This window comes from Rhinatrema bivittatum, chromosome 2 (genome assembly GCF_901001135.1).
Source record: "Rhinatrema bivittatum chromosome 2, aRhiBiv1.1, whole genome shotgun sequence".
Classification (NCBI taxonomy): Eukaryota; Metazoa; Chordata; class Amphibia; order Gymnophiona; family Rhinatrematidae; genus Rhinatrema; species Rhinatrema bivittatum.
Window position 1 is genome coordinate 755,800,915 of NC_042616.1, and position 19,601 is coordinate 755,820,515.

Consider the following 19,601-nt stretch of genomic DNA (forward strand, 5'->3'; position numbering starts at 1 on the left):
TTAAGGTCTCCCAGGCTATTAAAGAATTGAAACTTGGGAAGGCCCCAGATATAGATGGTTTTTCAGTGGGATTTTATAAACAACTGAGTTCTGTGGTGGTGCGTCCCTTGACAGTGGCTTTTAATCACTTAAAAGGGAGTTGAATAGTGAAGAGGTCAACCGGGCTGGCATCACCATATTAGCAAAGCCGGGTAGGAATGCCACTCTATGTGGTTCATATAGGCCCATCTCACTCCTGAATCTGGACCTAAAAATTGTGGCTAAAATTCTTGCTAATCGGTTAATTAGTGTAGCAGATAATTTGATCTATCCAGATCAATCGAATGTGCTGGGTAGGTTGGCGGCAGACAATGTGAGAAGGGTGATTGATCTGGTGGGCACAAGACTCCAAGCTCCCTTTTGCTTTACTTACTGTTGATGTTGAAAAGGCTTTTGATTTAGTTCATTGGGAGTATTTTTCTGTTTTGGACAAACTGGGGTTGGGTGGCAATTTCTCATGTTGGATTAGGAAACTTTATAGCAATCCTAGTGCTTGTATTAAAATCAACAGGGATTATTTGAAGATCTTTTCAATAGGCCGGTGTACGAGACAGGGTTGCCCTCTTTCTCCACTTCTCTTCGCACTTTTGGAACCTTTGGCAGCTTATATTCATGAATCCAGGGCGATTCAAGGTGTTAGGGTGGGGGATCAGGAATATAAACTTTCAATGTTTGCTGATGACATTCTTTTAACAGTTGCTTATCCTGAGAGTTACATGATACCTTTAGTAAATTAATTAGCCAGATTCAGTAAGGTCTCGGGGTATCAGCTAAATGCAGATAAGTCTGAATTTTTGAATATTACTCTCCCGGAGATGCAACTTGCGGAGATAAAGAAGAGGTATCCTTTTAAAAATGTCCCTTCTAAACTGAAATATCTAGGTGTGAAGGTGGGAGCCAACCTAACAACTTGTTCAGACAGAATTATGATGGAGTCTGGGAGAAGATTTTGGGTGATCTACAAACCTGGGAATGAAGTGAGTTATCCTGGTTGGGTAGGATTTCGACTATTAAGATGAATGTCTTACCCAGGCTCAGTTATCTTTTTCAGACCCTACCTATTGAGGTTCCTACTGATTGCATTAAGGTCTGGCAGAGTAAACTTCTGCACTTTATTTGGAGGCAACGTCCTCCCAGAATCAGCAATAAGGTACTATTTTTACCCAAAAGCAGAGGTGGGTTTGGTGTCCCCTGTTTGCTTTGGTATTATGTTGCTTCACAGTTGTGTGCTGTCTTTGATTGGCAAAAGGGAGGGATGGGGAAATGATGGGTAGTGCTGGAGAAGGATGTCCTTCAGTGCTGGAGACTGATGTCCTCCTGCATCTTTAGTTTGGCTGCCCCATAAAGGTAGGGTTTTACCCCGCTCTGTATCACCGCCTATTGCCCTCACTTTTAGGGTGCGGGATAGCTGAAGGGTAGCTTGGTGGGGGATAGAGATTATTTTTACAGATCACCAATTTTTTAAAAAATCTTCTTTCCCACCAGGAAATTCCAAGATTATGGTGAGATGCTAGGAGGAAAGAGGCTGTTCTAGGTTGGAGCACATTTGGCATGGTGGGAAGTGAAGAATTTTCAGTTGTGGTGAGCAATTTTGGTCTTTCCTCTTCTGATTATTATTTCTTGTTGCGACCGTCACTTTGCCTACCTTTCCTTTTCTGCGGCTCCTCCTGCTCTTCATGGACTTCTGGGTGTCCGCTGCCGCGGTGTCCGCCTGCCGTCCTCTCCGGCGTCCCCGGACCGGCTTGGGTGCTGCCTCCCGCCATGCTCTTCAGGTACCTTAGGGTGCGCGCGCCACACGGCCCTCATTCTTATTTCCTCATTGGTGCGTTCCTCAGGGGCGTCCCCCTGTGATGACGTCACGCTGCCCGGATATTTAAGCCTACGGTATTTTGCTAGCCGTTGAGTTAGCAAGGGGGAATCTTACGGATGGGATTCGCTCTCCAAACTCAGCTACTCTGCCTTCCAACTTCCATTGGACTCTTTCTGCTAACGGGGTACCTGCTCCTCGGGGGCCTCTTTGTTTCTTTCAGGTCACTATCAGGTAACCGGTACTCGCTCCTAGAGGGCCCATGTTCCCTGACCCGCTGCCTGCATCTATCTCCTCTTCTACTTGGAAGAATTCGCTACAGACACCATCAGTGAGTACTACTATCATCCACTTCTCAGAGCTGTCTCCCTCGAACCAGGTACTTGCTCCTCGAGGGCCTGCCCCCGTTCCAGCGCCAGTGCCATCTCCTACGTGGAACCGCTGTGTGAGTACTTTGCCAACAAGTCTCTCTACCTCCAGGGATCTGGTACTCGCTTCTCGAGGTCCAGCTCTCCCTATCTCGGGGCTTCTCCATATTTAGGATTCTGTGAATGTTCTATTGTACTCACTTTCTCAGTTCTCTCCACTACAGCACTGCTACCGGAGAAACCGCTGTTCCAGCATCCTGGGGAATACTAGCCCAGCTGGGCTACATCTTCTACTCGCTACTGCCACCTCTGGTGGATTCTCAAACTGTCTAAATAAAGAACTATCTGTGTTTGTGTGTCCAGAGCTGAGCCTTACCTGTGGCCCCTCACGGGACTTTCCCCCGTGGGCATGGTCAGCTGCCACAGTGTCCAAGGGTCCACCCAAACCTCACTAACTATAACATTTCTATATGCAAATGTGTCATTTCCTTTCACAAAAGGAGGTTAGGGCAGCTTTAAGCCGGGGAAAGACTTTCTTTGAGGGTTTTTGAGACAAGGCTGGGGTTCTTAAGAAGGGTATTTCTAGAATCTATAATCTTTTAAATGGGGAGCTGAAATTTATTCCCTCACATATTGCTGGCTGGGAAAGGGATCTACAATGTTCTTTGGGTGGGCACTGTGTGGGCACTGTGTTTTTCTTTTACAAAACAAAGTTCCATTACTGCTTTGATTGTTAAACAAAGTTATACGATGCTTTATCGTTGGTATTTTACTCCAGCTAAGTTGCATATATTATATCCTAATGTGTGATTTGTGCTGGACGGGTTGCGGTTCATCTGGTACCTTCTTAACCATGTGGTGGGATTGCCCCAAGATAGCCATTTTTGGGGATTTGGTTGTACAATTGATATTTAAAATAGTGACAGAGCATATCCTTAAGGATCCTTTGTTTTTCCTTCTAAATAACTCTGTTAATCCTATGATGTTCTTGTCCCATCAAATAATATTAGCTGTTAAAGGGGAGACTGGGTGCTTTTGGAAACAAATGGACATGCCACCTCTACAAAGAATTATTCAGAGATTGGCAAAGGTGTATTATTTTAGTAAACTTACAGCTGTACGGAATAAACAACTGGGCAAATTTGAAAAATGAGGCAGCACTATCTTCATTGGCAAGCTAAGGCCTAATTGGTTTGATAAACTCTGAGTTGTATTTAGAACCTCAGGGGTGTTTTGAGCTGTTGATATGGGTGTGGGGAGGGGGAGGAGGGAGGTCTTGGAACTTATTACTGGATGAGAGTGTTATTTTGCTAAGGTTTAAGATTCACAACTTATTTGATGAGATTTTGGGGGAGGTTTTGGTTGGGTTAAAAGGGGGGATTGGGTGTGCATCTCATTCAGTAGTGTTAGTAGTCGGATGTGAGAAGCTCGGATGTGTCACTTGAAGTTAATGATACTAATGTATTTTGTACACTGGGTATGGTTGTAATTTGTGAAATTACGATGTATTCCTTTACTGTCAAATCCCAATAAAATTTAAATTAAAAAAAAAAGCATGTGCATGCATATATGTTATTTTAGAAACATAGAAAGTACATGTGTATTTTCAGTTTTGTCCATATATTATACAGGGGGGAAAAAAGGACCGATCTAGGGGCAGGGTTCTGAAGTACACATGGCAGTTGCTATTTTGTATGAGATAAATGTGTATACATTACCAAATTTATTCATACACATTTACACTTGGAATTGACTCCTAAAAGTGAAATTGGACTGATCTGTTTGTAATTTTTTAGTGGTACGTCTGAGTGAACTGGTGGAGTGCTAGAGGGTCTAGATGAACTGGAGAAGGAATTGAATGAACTAACGGAGGTATCTGTAAACTAGTGATTCCAAATATGCGTGCAAGTATTTTCAAACTGGCATAAGAAACACAGAAACATGATGGCAGAAAAAGACCGTATGACTCATCCATCCAATTAATTTAGCATTATAATTCTCATCACTTCCTTAGAGATCCCCTGTATTTATTTCATACTTTCTTGAATTCATACTATTTTTTTGTCTCCACCATGTCCACTGGGAGGCTGTTCCTCATATCCGCCACCCTCTCTGTAAAGAAATATTTCCTAAGATTACTCCTGAGTCTACCCCCTTTCAAACTCATCTCATGACCCCTCATTCTGGAGTCTCCTTTCTACTGAAAAAGGCTCACCACCTGTGCATGGAAACCTTTGAGATATTTGAATATCTCCATCATATCTCCTCTATCTTGCCTTTTCTCTAGGGTATACATGTTTAGATCTTTAAGTCTATCTCCATATGCTTTAGAATGAAAACTACTGATCACTTTGGAAGGCACTCTCTGGACTGACTACATCCTGTTTATATCCTTTTGAAGGTGCGGTCTCCAGAACTGTACATAGTTTTCCAAGAAAGGTCTCACAAGGGACATTATCACAGGAGCGTTATTACCTCCTTTTTCTGCTGACCATTCTTCTCCCTAAGCAACCAAGCATCTTTTTTACTTTTACCGTAGCTTTATCTAACTCTTTGACCACCTTAAGGTCAACAGATACAATTACCTCCAGATACTGCACTTTCTTTGAGCTTAGAAGAATGTCACCTCCGTTACTCTATCTTTCCTTTGGGATTTTTCATCCTAAATTAATTACTCTGCATTTTTTAGCATTAAATCTTAGCTGCCAGACCTTAGACCATGCCTCGAACTTTGCTAGATTCCTCTTCATGTTTTCTACTCCTTTATGGCTGTTCACCTTGTTCAGATTTTGGTATCAAGAGCAAAAAGACAAACTTTTCCCGACAACCCTTCCATTATGTCACTCACAAAAATGCTGAAAAGAACCAGTCTGAGGCACACTGCTAGTAACAACTCCCTCCTCAGGGAAAACTCCATTTACTAATACCTTTGTCGCCTCCCACTCACCCAGTTTCTAACCCAGTCACAGTCTCTGTAGGATCCATATCAAGAGCACACAATTTATTTATAGGTTTTCTGTGTGGAATCGTGTCAAAGGCCTTGCTGATATCCAAGTACATTACATCTGGTGCTCTTCCTTGATCCAACTCTCTGGTCACCCAATCAAAGAAGATCACATTCGTTTGACAAGATTAAAATCTGGTAAAACCATTCTGCCTCAGATCTTGCAAGCCACTGGATTCCAAAAGTTGCACTATCCTCTGTTTTAGCAGTGATTCCATTAGTTTGCTCACCACAGAGGTAAGATTAACTGGCCTGTAGTTCACAGCCTCCTCTTTACTTCCACTTTTATGAATAGGAACCACATCCACCCTTTTTCAGTCCTCTGTAACTACTGCTGACTCTAAGGAACACTGAGAAGGTCAGCCAGTGGAGCTGCCAGGACATTTCTAAGCTCCCTTATTACCCTAGGATGTATCACATTCGCCCACATTGCCTTATCTATTTTAAGTTTAGTTAGCTCCTCATGAACACTACTTCTTTAGAAAACCATAACGTCTCTTTTCTCCTCTTCCCTTTATTTACGTTCCTAACAAAAAGATTATTGCCCTTATATCTCCTTTTAGTTTTGCCCACTGCCCTTCTACTTCCCATCCAGTTAATGACTCCTTGAGATACTCCCACATTATGGGGTAGATTTTCAAAGGGTTACGCGCTTAACCCTCAAAAACCTACCCCAAACCCCCCCTGCGCGTGCCGAGCTATCTTGCATAGGCTCGGCGGCGCGCACAAGCCCCGGGACGCGCGTAAGTCCCGGGGCTTTCCTGGGGGGACGTGTCGCGGCGGCACATCACCTGGGGGCGTTCCAGGGCGGGGTCGCAGGCGTGGTTCCGGCCCAGGGGCGTTCCGGGGGCGTGGCTGCAGCCTCCGGACCAAAACATGGTGCGCTGGCAGCCGGCCCGGGCAGGTGGAACTTCTGGAATAAAGGTGGGGGGGAAGGGATGGGTTAGGTAGGGGAAAGTGGGGGGAGGCAGAAGGAAAGTTCCCTCCAAGGCTGCACGCGCAGGCTGCCGATTTTGCTCAGCCTTGCGCGCGTCGATCCTGGATTTTAAGAGATACGCGCGGCTATGCGCGTATCTATTATAATCCCGTGTACTCTTGTTTGCGCCTGGTGCGCGAACAAAAGTACACGTGTGTATAAATTTGTAAAATCTACCCCTATGTGCATACTTTATAAAATACCCGCTTCCATGTTTAATTCTGGGTGTTTCTTCATTCATTATCACAATTATTTAATATTGCATGCATGTTTATAAATTGGGTAGAGAACATTATGTGTTTTCTTGCATTGGAAATAATCTGTGTGCTTTCTGAGCAGAAATACTCAGAATTTTATAAACAGTGCACCTCCCACTAAACCGTTTAGCATTAATCTCCACATGTCCACTTATGCAAGAAAATGGCATACCACAGACAAGTTTGAAAGTTAGGCTCTTACTGCATAGTATATTGATCTTAACTCCAGAAGGCTGATGTGAAGCCATTTCTCCTAACACATCAGAGACATTGGGGGTTTAGACCATTTAGATGAGCTCCCTAGTCCAATTGGTTTGAACAACTGAATATGGTTTGGAATGGCATGCCCTTGGTCAGATTGGAATGGGAGAGCCATAAAGTCAGGGAGTCTGACCTTCTCTAGTAACATAACATAGTCAATGACAGCAAATACAGATCAAAATGGACCATCCAATCTACCCAGCGAGATGGTTAGGGTTGTAATTACTGCTCTGTGTAGCTACCCTCACACACAGGCCGATTCAGTAAAGTCTGCGGGAGAGCGGACGAATGGCCAGTCGCTGGTGCGCGCGATTCAGTATGCAAATTAGGTGGTGCGGTTGAAACGGGCAAAAGGAGGCGTCGGTTCTCGAGCCCGCTGACAGCCACGGGCTCGGAAACCGGATGCGGGCAAAATTGAGCGTCCGGTTTTCGGCCCGACAGCCGCCGGCCCAGTTTAAATTTTTTTTTTAACTTTTTTTACACTTCGGGACCTCCGACTTAATATCGCCAAGATATTAAGTCGGAGGGTGCACAGAAAAGCAGTTTTTACTGCTTTTCTGTGCACTTTCCCAGTGCCGGCAGAAACTAGCGCCTACCTTTGGGTAGGTGCTAATTTCTTAAAGTAAAATGTGCGGCTTGGTTGCACATTTTACTTACTGTATCTCGCGGGCATACCTAATAGGGCCATCAACATGCATTTGCATGTTGAGGGCGCTAGGTGCCACGGGTTGGACGCGCGTTTTCCTCCCCTTACTGAATAAGGGGTAAGAGAAAACGCGCATCCAAGGGCAGGTTAACAGTGCACTCCATCAGAGCGCACTGTACTGTATCGGCCTGACAGAAAGTTATGACAGGTTACCTTAGTGCTTTATTGCCATCCTCATGTCAAAAGAATTCCTGTGTTTATCCCATGACCTTTTGAATTCCATCACTAGTTTTTACTTCACAACCTCCTCTGTGAGGACATTTCAGGCATCCACCACCCTTTCCATGAAGAAAATATTTTCTGGTATTGTTCTTGAATTTATACTGATATGTTCCTGCAGCTCTGAGTAGCTTGATCCCACTAGAATTTAAATGTTCATTGGTGATGACTCAAATGAAGACATGTCAGAGGAATTATTTGCAAAAATGTATATTTCACCGATCTAAAAGATTCTCAGTGGACTAGAGTAAAAAAAACCCCATAAAATACAAACAGTCAAATAAAAGGGAATGACAAAATGGGGTTAGAGAATAGTATAAAACTCTACGGGATTATCTATAAATGGTAAACAAATTCATCCGAAAGATTAATCGTACCTAAAGAGCAAACAACTTTTAGAGTAGTGGGAGATAATCCATGACAGACTCCAGCAGTGGTTGGCCCTCTAGTTGCATAGCTATCGACAATATCAATATTGATACACTGTTTCCAACTCTTCCGTCCAGTGCTACTTTGATCCTTCTTTCCAACTCCTCCTCAAAACCTGCCAATGCTAATACCACAAGGGGAGCAGGATAGGTGGTCACATCTGACTGGGAAGCTTGAGGAAATCAGTGGCTGGCACCTGGATTTTAGGAGGCTGTCATGATTTCCCAAAGTGATGCGAGGATGAATTGTCCTCTCTGCACTAACACTTCAGGGGATGTATGGCCACAGCCAGAATCTCCATGCTCCCGGCATTGTGCACAGATAGGGACCAATTCCAATGCTGCTTAGCCTTTGCCCAATGTACACTATTGGTTCTCCTTGATGCTGGTACCGATTAAGTGGAATCCTTCACTTTCATCTGGTGGGCAGAGCAAAATTATAGTTCATCTCATTGGCCTCTTTGGGTGCTTGATGTTGAGGAAGTTTTCTTACTTACTTTAAACCAAAAAACAATAATTGTAAAATGGAAACATGGTAGGTTCAAAAACTGACCACTCAAAAGAGCACCATCTTTATGGCTGCCATCTGGTCTTTCTCTTATAATCATTAACTAACCACCTTCCACAAAGACAACATAAAGATGGTGCTCTTTTGAGTGGTCAATATATGAAACTACCACTTTTCCATTTTACAATTATTGTTTTTTGGTTTAAAGATTTTTGTGAACAGATATAGAACACTTTTTTCATAGTTGAAAGTGGAAATTTTCAGATATTGCGGAGAAAGTTTTCTTGACATTGATGCACCACTCGTATTCAGAGCTGCTCCCTAGTCCTTCAATGTCAGTGGGCTTTTCTATTAGTTCTAAGAGGAAATAATGTCCTCTGGGAGTCATCTTCTAACATGTAGACATTAAGGACTTCTTCCAGACAGAGCACACATCTGTCATGATGGTCCATGACAGACATGAAGTGTTTGCAAAGGGAACGTTTATTACATCTACTGGTCCTCTTCTCCTTTGGGGACATCAGCCAAAACATGAGAAGCAAAATAAAATGACTCAATGTTTTAAAGAAAAACCCTAGTGATGCTGCTTGATGCACCATTATTGATGCAAACTTGAAGAAAACTTGAAAATATGACCAAAAACTTACCTTGCAAACATAAGAGGACTGAAAGAAAGAAATGGATACCCAGCAAAAACATACACAAAAGTATTAAGGAGAGAAAAACATGTGAATGTTGGGATCTGCGGAAAAACAGAAACTGGAAGGGGACCCATTGGACAACATTCACATGCTCACGAGAGTATGCAAAAGCTTCTAGAAGCTTTGTAGTAAACTTCATTGGCATGGGCTTCATTGGATAATGTCACTCACCTGCGAGGGTTTAACATTCTATTTATCCTTGGAGAATAAACAAAAGTATTTGCTATTTTTAAAGGCAAAATTAAGAAATTTTCTGTTTCTGATATCTGGCAGATCTTACTTCACTGAACTATTAACAGCCTTCTATGCTACCCTTTAGTGAATGAGCTTTCAGCCATTCACTAAAGGGTAGCATAGAGGGCTGTAAATAAATAGTAAATGAACTGATGTAAAAGAGAACAATAAGCCACAGTGTCCAAGAAGACACCATAAATTACATATAATGCTAATGTATAGAAGGCTGTTAAAAGTAAGGGACATAACTAGGCATAAGTAATGAAAAACAGGTAAATGTAAAAGATCCAGCATTTTTCATTAGGCAGCTCTTTTTCCACAAATGTAGAAAATTAAAATGTTGCATTAGTCAGGAAGGAAAAACAAAAGATATAAAGAATCATTATAAAACAATCTAAAATTTAGTATCATATTTACTTTTTTCTCATTTTAGCTGGCTTTAGTAAAGTTACTGCATTCAGCATAAAGAAGTTTATTTAGGCCTTATTCTACAATATGGAAGTAGTTTGGAGTGCCATGTCATCCTTTCTTAACCAAAGAGTTGATCTGAAAGAGTGGCAGCTTCCTTTTCAGACTTCAGCCAGCTGGAGACCAAAAAATGGTCTGTTGCGTGGTAACTGAATGCTAAATTCTGGGAAAGTAGTAAAAGAAAGTTTAAGTTCTGAATAATACAAACCTGAATTCATAAGTTTCCAAAGCTGATCTACCAGATCTTCGTTGCAGAGGGGCGACTCCATGTTTTTGCTAAATGGTGGATTTTTTGTTAGCATGTGAAGGATCTTATGCCTGACAGAAAAATAAAAACATTTTTCTGTTATCCAAAAGAAAGTGGCATTTTAATATCTTAACTGTTTCTGTAACTACTCAGATTCTTATGAATTCTAAGCAAAATAAAGGGCATAAAATTATTGTACAAGAATATTTTTCATGCACATCAATTACATGATAAATTAAAATCTACTCAGAATACCTGGCAGGTAAACAAATCATAGTTTACTGATTTGCTTGCCCTCTTGTCCAGTAGTAGATCAAAGATTACAAAACAAATAAAGACGTCAAGTCCCATCTTATCTGCCCATTTTCTCTACCTGATTGAAGAGTGCTAGTTTTACCCTGGATTCCCTAGAACTAAGCCTCTGTCCTAACCCTCTCTTGATCAAAGCTCTAGAAAATTTCTGCATAGCCAATTCTGGCTATGCAGGAATTGCTATTAAGCATCCCTTCCAAAATATCAACATAATACAATATCAGTTCTAGTCTGCTCTGGAGACCTCACATATTTTTAGTAGAGTTCGGTTTTCTGATAACACAATGTATTATATTATTCATCTTTTGATTCAAAATCCCATGTCACTTATTTGAGCAGCTTATTCCGTGATTCAATACTGAGAGATACTTTATTTTTCTCTATTCCCACTGATTTTCTCCCTCCACTGCCTCTATCATGTCAGGCACCTCAGGGTAGCTTTGCCAGCCTGAGGGCCACAGAAGCACCTCCTCCAAGACGTATATTCAGCACCGCTCATTAGTCCGCCCGGATTGCCACTGTAAGAGCAGTAACCGTATTCTCTCTCCCCCTTGGCATGAGCACATCTTCTCCATGGCACGCCCAGGACTGACTAACCCTGATATTTGAGGTATTTGAACATAGATTCCATGTGTCATAGGACACAGTGCTATGGCCTAAACCACAGGGCTAGCCCAAGGAGAGATAATTTAAGTTTAAAAACATCTTATACAATATATCATCCTAGCTGGATTCAAGTTATCATTTAAAAAGCAGAAGAAAAACAGCAGAGTCAACATCAAGTTTTAGCTGAACCAGCCAGCGCAGGAAGGTTATACAACTTGGAATCCTTTTGTTGAGGCTAGGAAAACCAAAAACTTACATGTGTTTAATAATATGTTGCAATTCTGCAGTTGGTGTGCCTTCATGATATAAATAAAGACAGCAGAAAAACAAAACTCTGAATCCTGAACCCCACAATAGGTAATGTTTCTCTCTTTTTTCTACACTGACTTCTGTTGGTGATTGTCTAAAATCAGAAGATGGGCCACCAGGTTCCTTTATCCGTAATAACATTCTCATTGCTTAACAGACTAGTTTTAGACTACAGCACACAACAGTCACAATACTGCCTAATCTGGCAAACAGTTACAGCAGTTGTTTAATCTGTACAATGACAGCACATTTTTGAGACGTACTGGGATATATACAAATGCGGCTGTCAAGCAGCTATGGCTCCTTTACTATTTGAAGAGGAGAGGATGACAAACAGTGTGCCTCATCTTAACCATATGTACTTTACTCTATTGGTACCTTTGCAGAACAATTACTATAATTTCTTACTTTATTTAACTTCTGTAATGTGCAGTAGCCCCAGCCTTGGCAGCAGCCAGCTCATGTGATCTGAATTCAGGCAACAGTTTTGCCAGCTGTTCTCCCTACCCTGCAGCTTCATCATGTGGACTAGGGAGATTCTGAGCAGGGCCATCGCCCACATTTGGCTGGCATCTCAGTTTGTGTCTTGTTAAAACCCAGCTTAACAATTTTAAAGTGTTTTCTGTTCTTGCAGCTGAGTGAAAAGGTAAGCCCCTGCACCGACTGAGAATAAGTACAATGTACCATTTCTTTAGGCAATCATTTTCACATAAGGATCCAATATTTAAAAAAACATTCATATACTAACCTTATATATGGTAAAGCATCAATCTGAGCCATTTTAAGAAGCCACTGTAGATCCTCATAGCTTCTGTCCACTAAAAACAAAATACAGAGAGAAGAAAAATATAAGACTATTAGGGTTAAAAGGAAGTAGAATTGTCACAGGTACAAGGAAGAAATTATGGAGTCAATATTCAGTTTGTCTGGCTAAGTTTGGGATTTAGCTGGACAGAGTTTTAAAATGTCCCGCTGCTCTGAACACTGAATTGCATCTTCCTAACATCAGTAGGTTTCATTACTTTTTAATTACATTCATTGTATACGTTTAATATTTTTAGAATGTGAGCTCAAATAAGATGAGCCATATTCTAAAAGCTATGCATATTCTAAAAACATGCTTCATTTATAAGCACTTATATTGTACATAATGAGATATATTCGTGATTGTGCACCACGCCATAGCCCTGTTGTTCACTTCACCGTAGTGTCCATCCACATTCAGACTCTTTTTCCTGTTATTATGTTATTGCAATTCCATTTGCTCACATACATTCATAGACCATACAATAATTAAAGCCATCCTTTTTACCTATATTTCATTCCATTTTTTCCACACATTTATTCATTTAATTTGAATTACAACACTTTTTTACACTCATTTTTTTAGTATTGTGACCTAAATATTTTACAAGTCTTCCATACAAGCATATTTTAGTTCATCGGCAGGATAATTTATGTTTTTTGCACATATTTAAAAGTTTGTTATTCCATAGAATTATTTTTTTTTTTGTTTGTAATCATTTTTTATTGAGATTTTACAGGAAAGCGTGGTACATACAGGAATAGTGCACCATAACAATAACAATAAGAACAATTTGCACAGTAACAGCACAACAACCATGACGAAAGTCATACTGACAATACAGTAATGCATGCACGTCTCCTAAAGACTAGAACACCCTGCCCTCTTCCCTCTCCCCTTTCCCGTAGATTTCCCCCCCCAACCCCCCCCCCCCAAGACACCATATTCCTGAAGGTGGATACTGTTGATTAGCAGAGCAAAAATCCATGCTTTAAGAGGAGCAGTTTGATACGTCCACCATCAAAGAAGAAGGCATTGTTTTAAGAAATGGATCCCATAAGGCTGTAAATCGAAGTTGCTGCTTGCGAGACATCTGCTCCAGAGATTTCTTTTCCATTAGATACAAAGTAAACATAGCACCTCTCCATTCACGAAGAGTTGGAGCTGCTTCGGACAACCAGTGACGTAAGATGAGACGCAAAGCAATTAATCTACTCTTTTGAAGCAAAAGTGATGACAAGCCGAGTGTAGGTCCTGGTTCATTCTGGATGCCCAACAAGCAGAATCGAGCATTCCACTCCTGGTCTGACGTAATCCCGTTGGGAAAGTGTTGTAAAACCTGTAACCAAAAATCTTGTATACATGTACAGTCCCATAGGCAATGTACCAATGTAGCATCGTGATAAGAACACTTGAGACAATCTCCACAGGCAGCTATGCCTGCTAAGAATGCTTTGCGAGGCCAAAACACCAATTTGTGAATTACCTTAAAATGTATTTCCCGGAGAGGTATACCAATAGCAGCCTTCTGAGTTGCATGACAGCTCGCTCGTAAGGCTTTCATTGGGATGTCACATGCTAAATCTATCGACCATGTGGAGGCACATGTACGGTATAAATGGTAAGAAGAATTATCATGCAGAAACTTATAGTACATAGAGAGTCTCACTAATTTGAGTGAACTAAGATGTAACAGCCTCTGGAAAGGACCATTCGTAATCCCCCATTTACAACCAGTAATGCAGCTCCGAATATAACTGCGAACCTGGAGGTATGTAAGATAGTCCGAGGGGAGCAGATTAAGGTTGTGGCAACAATATTCAAAAGAACGAATCGAGTTGCACCGCAAGTCAACAAAGGGAAGAATATTGACAATACCCCTCTCCCGAAGTCTCAGTAAAGTTCGACTCGGTATTCCGGCAGGAAGGACTGGATTATTAAGTAACGGGAGACAGTAAGATACCTTCCAATCCAAATGTAAAAATAACCGGAGGTATTTCCAGCAGTTACGCAAACCACTAGCAACTAGGCTGCCCGTGACGAAGGATGGCAGGGCCCCAGTTGGAGAATGCAGTAGAAACGCCAAATGGTGAGGGGTAAATGCCTCCCTTTCAAGTTGCAGAACCTCTGATTCGCTCCCATAGCCCAGCCACTCCCGTAAAGTAGGTAATAAACAAGCAATATTATAATACCGCAAGTTAGCAACTCCTAATCCCCCATCGGACTTGGGCACCATTAATTTAGGGAAGGCCATCCTAGCTTTCTTGGGGCTCCAAAAGAAGGTACCCAAAATTCGATGAAAGAGACGGACATCTTTAGGTTTCAAGTAAAAAGGAGTCATTTGCAGTATATACAATAGTTTGGGAAGCAGGATCATATTGACTAAGGCTATCCGTCCTGAAATGGATAATGGGAACGACATCCAACTATTAACTTTTTGTTGGAATAATTTCACTAATGGGGTGATATTATGAAGATACCATTGCTGAGGATTCACATGTATCCGAATCCCAAGATACTTGATCGTATCTGTGGCCCATAATAAAGGAAAATCATTCCATGTATCCTTGAGGGTTCCCATAATATCTAACGCCTCAGATTTAGTTAAATTCAGTTTCAGCCCCGAGAACGTGCCAAATATCTGAATAATCTTCAAAAGCTCTGGTAAGGAGCTGCGGGCACCATAGAATTATTTTAATTTAGATTTTTTAATAGATTTCATGTAACAAATTTACTTACATTTTTTTACAGCCTCTTAATCATGATCTGATAATAACTTTCGTACAATTTTTTTATACAGTTCACAGTTTTCTGGAAAATCATTGGCAAAAGATCATCTTTACATATACATAAGACATTCGAACACAGGTAAAATCATCTAATTTAGCACGTTATCACACCCTGTATTCAATTATGAATTACATGTATATTTTACATGATGTTCAATTTGCATGTTTCAATTTAAATGTTGCACACACTGGTCGATCTGTTTGTTACCTTTAAGTTCTTTTTTTATGATTTTTGTAAGTCATGTATGTCTTGCATTGTTAAGTCGTAATCGTTATTTGTTTATTGTAGCCCCTGAGGCAGCCCCCTAGTGGGGGGTCGAAACTCGGCCTGAGTCGGGCATTTTTACATTGGACATACAAGTCTCCTAATAAAGCATCTTAACGGACATTTCCTGGCATCTATTGTGTGTGTTGCCTCCAGGCTTTTTTAGATCGCCTTCCTCCTTGTTTTATCAACCTAAGATGGAGGCAGTCCAGGGTGGCATTATTTATCCAGGAAAGTCAGGTCGTGCTGGAGAGCAGTTCAAAAGTTAACCAGATAGGTTTATCCGGCTATATTCAGAGGAACACCTAATCAGCAGCAATCTGCTGAATATCTGTGACAATTTATATGGCTAATCTGCTGAATATTGATATCAATACAGATAAATGAGCCCTGACCAACGTGCCGCAAATGTGAGGTAGAGAGCAGCTCTGCCGCACATGCGCGAAGCAGAGAGCTCTGAGTGACGTGCCGTGCATCTCTCTCCATGGAGACGAGAACCAGCGCGGCATTTGCGGCACGTCGGTTAGGGCTCAACTGGCACGAGTTCTGCAAGCGGAGAGTTTCGAGGCGGGGGGGGGTGAATGGGAAGGTGCGCGAACACTGGAGAGGAGAGACGAATGCAGAGAGAGAATCGAATGGCAACGGCCATCGACGGAAGCCTCGCCAACCCTCTGGGCTGCCTCTCACCTCTGGCTGGAAGCTTCAGCTGCTCTCACGTGTGAATGGGCTTGCAGGAACCAGGGAGTGGAGGAGGGCTGAGGGACAGGGAAGGGGTCGTGGATGAGGAGAGAGGGGAAGGACAGGGAAGAGGAGAGAGGGGAAGGACAGGGAAGAGGAGAGGGGATGGAAGGCAAAGGGAAGAGAAAATGAGTAAGTGGGAAGGGTAAGAAGTTGTGGAGAAGAGAAAAAGGGAGTGGAGGAGGGCTGAGGGAAAGGGAAGGGGTTGTGGATGAGGTAAGAGGGTAAGGAAAGGGAAGATGAGAGGGGAAAGAAAGGGAAGATGAGAGGGGATGGAAGGAAAAGGGAAGAGGATATGAGTAAGTGGGAAGGGAAAGAAGTTCTGGAGAAGAGAAAAAGAGGGAGTGGAGGAGGGCTGAGGGAGAGGGAAGGGGTTGTGGATGAGGTAAGAGGGGAAGGAAAGGGAAGATGAGAGGGGAAAGAAAGGGAAGATGAGAGGGGATGGAAGGAAAAGGGAAGAGGATATGAGGGAGTAAGAGGGAAGGGTAAGAAGTTGTGGAGAAGAGAGCAGGTCTGATCGACGGAATCTCGCCCGTTTGAATGGACTTGCAAGAAAAAGTGGTGAGTGGAGGAAGGGGGGTGAGTGACCGAGGGGAAGGAGGATGAGTGACCAAGGTGAATGAGTGAGGGGAAGGGGGAGTGAGGGAAAAGAAGTGTAGAAGAGTGACATTCTCGAGTCACAAAGTAATGACTGAGGAGGGAAGGGGAGGGAGTGAGAATGAGGGAAGGGGGTTTCAGTGAGGGGAGGGAGGCAGTGGGAGAAAGAGGGTTAGTAAAACTGAGGGAAGGGAGTTTGAGTGGGGGCAGGGGAGGGAAGGGAGGTGAGTGGAGGAAGGGGGGTGAGTGACCGAGGGGGAGGAGAATGAGTGACTGAGGTGAATGAGCAAGGGGAAGCTGGCGTGAGGGAGAAGAAGCATAGAAGAGTGCCATGTCCGAAAATGAACCGAAAAAATACAATTTTAATTTGCCCGTTTTGACGGGCTTAACAGCTTGTCTATATCTTAAAGAAGAAACTATCTGTTGTAATATTACAGAACAGAAGCGTTTTCAAAATGTCAAAGAATGATTCTTTTAATAGAGATCCAAAGAAGGAGAAATTTTATCTTCATTGTTAATTTCCTTTCTTTGAGACCTGCTAGACAAATTCAGACAAGCGAATAAACTTTGCCTTCTAGCTAATGGAGACAAAGGACACACCTTTTTCCCGTGATCTCATCACTCGTCATAAGGAAGGTGTAGTCCAGGCACTTACCAGTAACCTTCTGTCAAAGCAGTACAGCAATCCGCCCCCCCCCACTCCAATTATATGTAAATTGACATGGAGGTGTGGGAAAATAAAAGCAGTCCTTAAAGAGGGATGGAGAGATGAGGTGGCAACTGGAAGGATGATACAGAGGAATCTTTATGCCTCCCTAAAGAAACCTGGCCTGGCAGACAAAAGTAGAGGGATAGTTTGTAAGCTGCTGAGTTCCTGGATGGGTCCTAGAATGGGCTAAAAGGGCTCAAAGAAAATAAATTAACAGGTAAGATTCACTTTTTTCCTTCCTTACAATCCTGCTAGACTAGTTCAAACAAGTGGGAAGTACCCAAGCCAAACTAGTCTGGGTGGGAAGAAAACAAGACTGATTTGAAAAAGTCCGCTCTGAATGCAGTGTTTACCCTAGGCTTGCATATCCAAACTGTAATGTTTACCAAAAGAAGGCCTTACAGATATCCTCTGGAGCCACAGCAAAGGATTACACCTGGACCTTTGTGGAATGAGCAAGTATGCTGAATCAATTGCCTGCTTAATCCATCTGTCCAGGGCTTGGAAACTACTATGCCCTTTCGAGGGCTGTCAAACAGTACAAATAATCTGTCCATTTTCCGAAAGGAATTCATCACCTTCAGATATCAGAGAAGCATATAATGGACATCTAAGAGATAGAAGCTGCTATTATTCGTTTCCCTGAAAGATTTGAAACAAGGGACTGATTCAAATGAAAAGGCGACATTACCTTTGGTAAAAAGGACAGAACTTGACAAAAGGTAACTGATTCAGCAAAGAAACCCAGGCAGGGGACCTTGCAAAATAGAGCCAGCAACTCCAAAATACATCTGGAGGAACAGATGGCTACCAGAAAAATAGTTTCAAGGATAGATCCTTTAGAGAAGAGAGAACTCACAGACCAAATTAAGGTCCCATTGAGGAACCAAGGGCCTGCACTCTTAGTACTCTTCACCCTCTCTCCAACCTTTGACACCATTGACCACCAGATCCCGATCTTCTGCCTAACAGACTTGGGCATTTCGGGCCCGGCACTAAAATGGCTTCAATCCTTCTTCCAAGACCGCACCTAGATCATCTCTCTGGGGCAAGTATCCTCATACCCCTGGCCCTTTCCTGTATGGAGTCCCTTAAGGGCTCCATTCTCTTCCCTACTCTCTTTAATACATACATGATCCAACTCTGTAAACTGCTCAAAATGCCAACATTCTCTACCACACATACACTGATGACATCCAGCTATTGCCCCTGGGCCCAATTCCAAACAGGCAATCTCTGAACTCAACGCTGGCCTATAGTGAAAGTCTCAAACTGGTTGTTCCACAATAAAATTAAATTGAGCCCCCCCCCCCCAAAAAAAAAGAGAGGTCCTGTGGATTGGAAACAGGATCACACCTCCATCCATTTGAGGATGACCCTAGATGGGACTTTCCTCCCATTCTCTCACCAGGTTAGAAGCCTGGGTTTCCTCCTGGACTCCAAACTTACCACTGATGCCCAAATTTGGTCAGTAACCAAAGCCTTTTTCCAGTTACATCAACTGCGTCACCTTCATCCTTTCTTCGATGACCATGAATTTGAAAAAGTGATCCAGGTCTCTGCTAATTCCCACCTGGTCTATTGCAATGTTCTTTCCATCAGACTACTCAAGAAACAACAGCTCATTCAAAATGCAGCTGTTTGAACTATACTAAAGGCCAGAAAATGACCACATCACCCCCCTCCTGAGATCCCTACACTGGCTCCCTTCACATTGCCATGCCCAAGCCCATCTCCCCTCTTCTTCCCTTCTCTATTTTTTGGATAACATGGTCATTCTTCTGGTTCCTTCAGCCAATAATCTAGGAGTCATTTTCTACCCCTTTCTCTCCTGCTCTACGCATATCCAAAACTCTGCTAAAACATGCCATTTCATTCTCTATACCATCACCAAAATCTGTCCCTTCCTTTCTGAACATACTACCAGAACCATCTCCTTCTGCTTAGACTATTGTAACCTGCTCCTCGGGGGTCTCCCAGGAAGCCATCTCTCTCCACTACAATCTATCCTAAATTGAGCTGCATGAATTATTTTTCGCCAAAGTCACTACACTCACATAATCCCTCTTCTGAAGTCACTGCATTGGCTCCCTATCCACTCCCGCATTCAGTTCAAAGTTCACCTTTTATTTATTTATTTTTTATTTATTTATTTCTTTTGTATACCGACATTCGATCGAGATATCACATCGGTTTCCAGATAACTAAAGGAATAGGGTGATAACAGCCCTATTTTACATTATAACAT

The 19,601-nt window shown here is 42.4% G+C and overlaps 1 protein-coding gene across 2 annotated transcripts in view; it reads right to left on the reverse strand.

The window, feature by feature from the left end:
* Positions 1 to 19,601, reverse strand: part of TAF2 (TATA-box binding protein associated factor 2) — a 316,921-nt gene that overhangs the window by 48,464 nt on the left and 248,856 nt on the right. For both annotated transcript variants that reach the window (XM_029591949.1, XM_029591950.1), the window contains 2 exons: positions 12,199 to 12,268; positions 10,185 to 10,294 (listed from right to left, as the gene is read on the reverse strand). In XM_029591949.1, the coding sequence (XP_029447809.1) occupies positions 10,185 to 10,294; positions 12,199 to 12,268 (180 nt within the window). The remainder of the gene's footprint in view (positions 1 to 10,184; positions 10,295 to 12,198; positions 12,269 to 19,601) is intronic.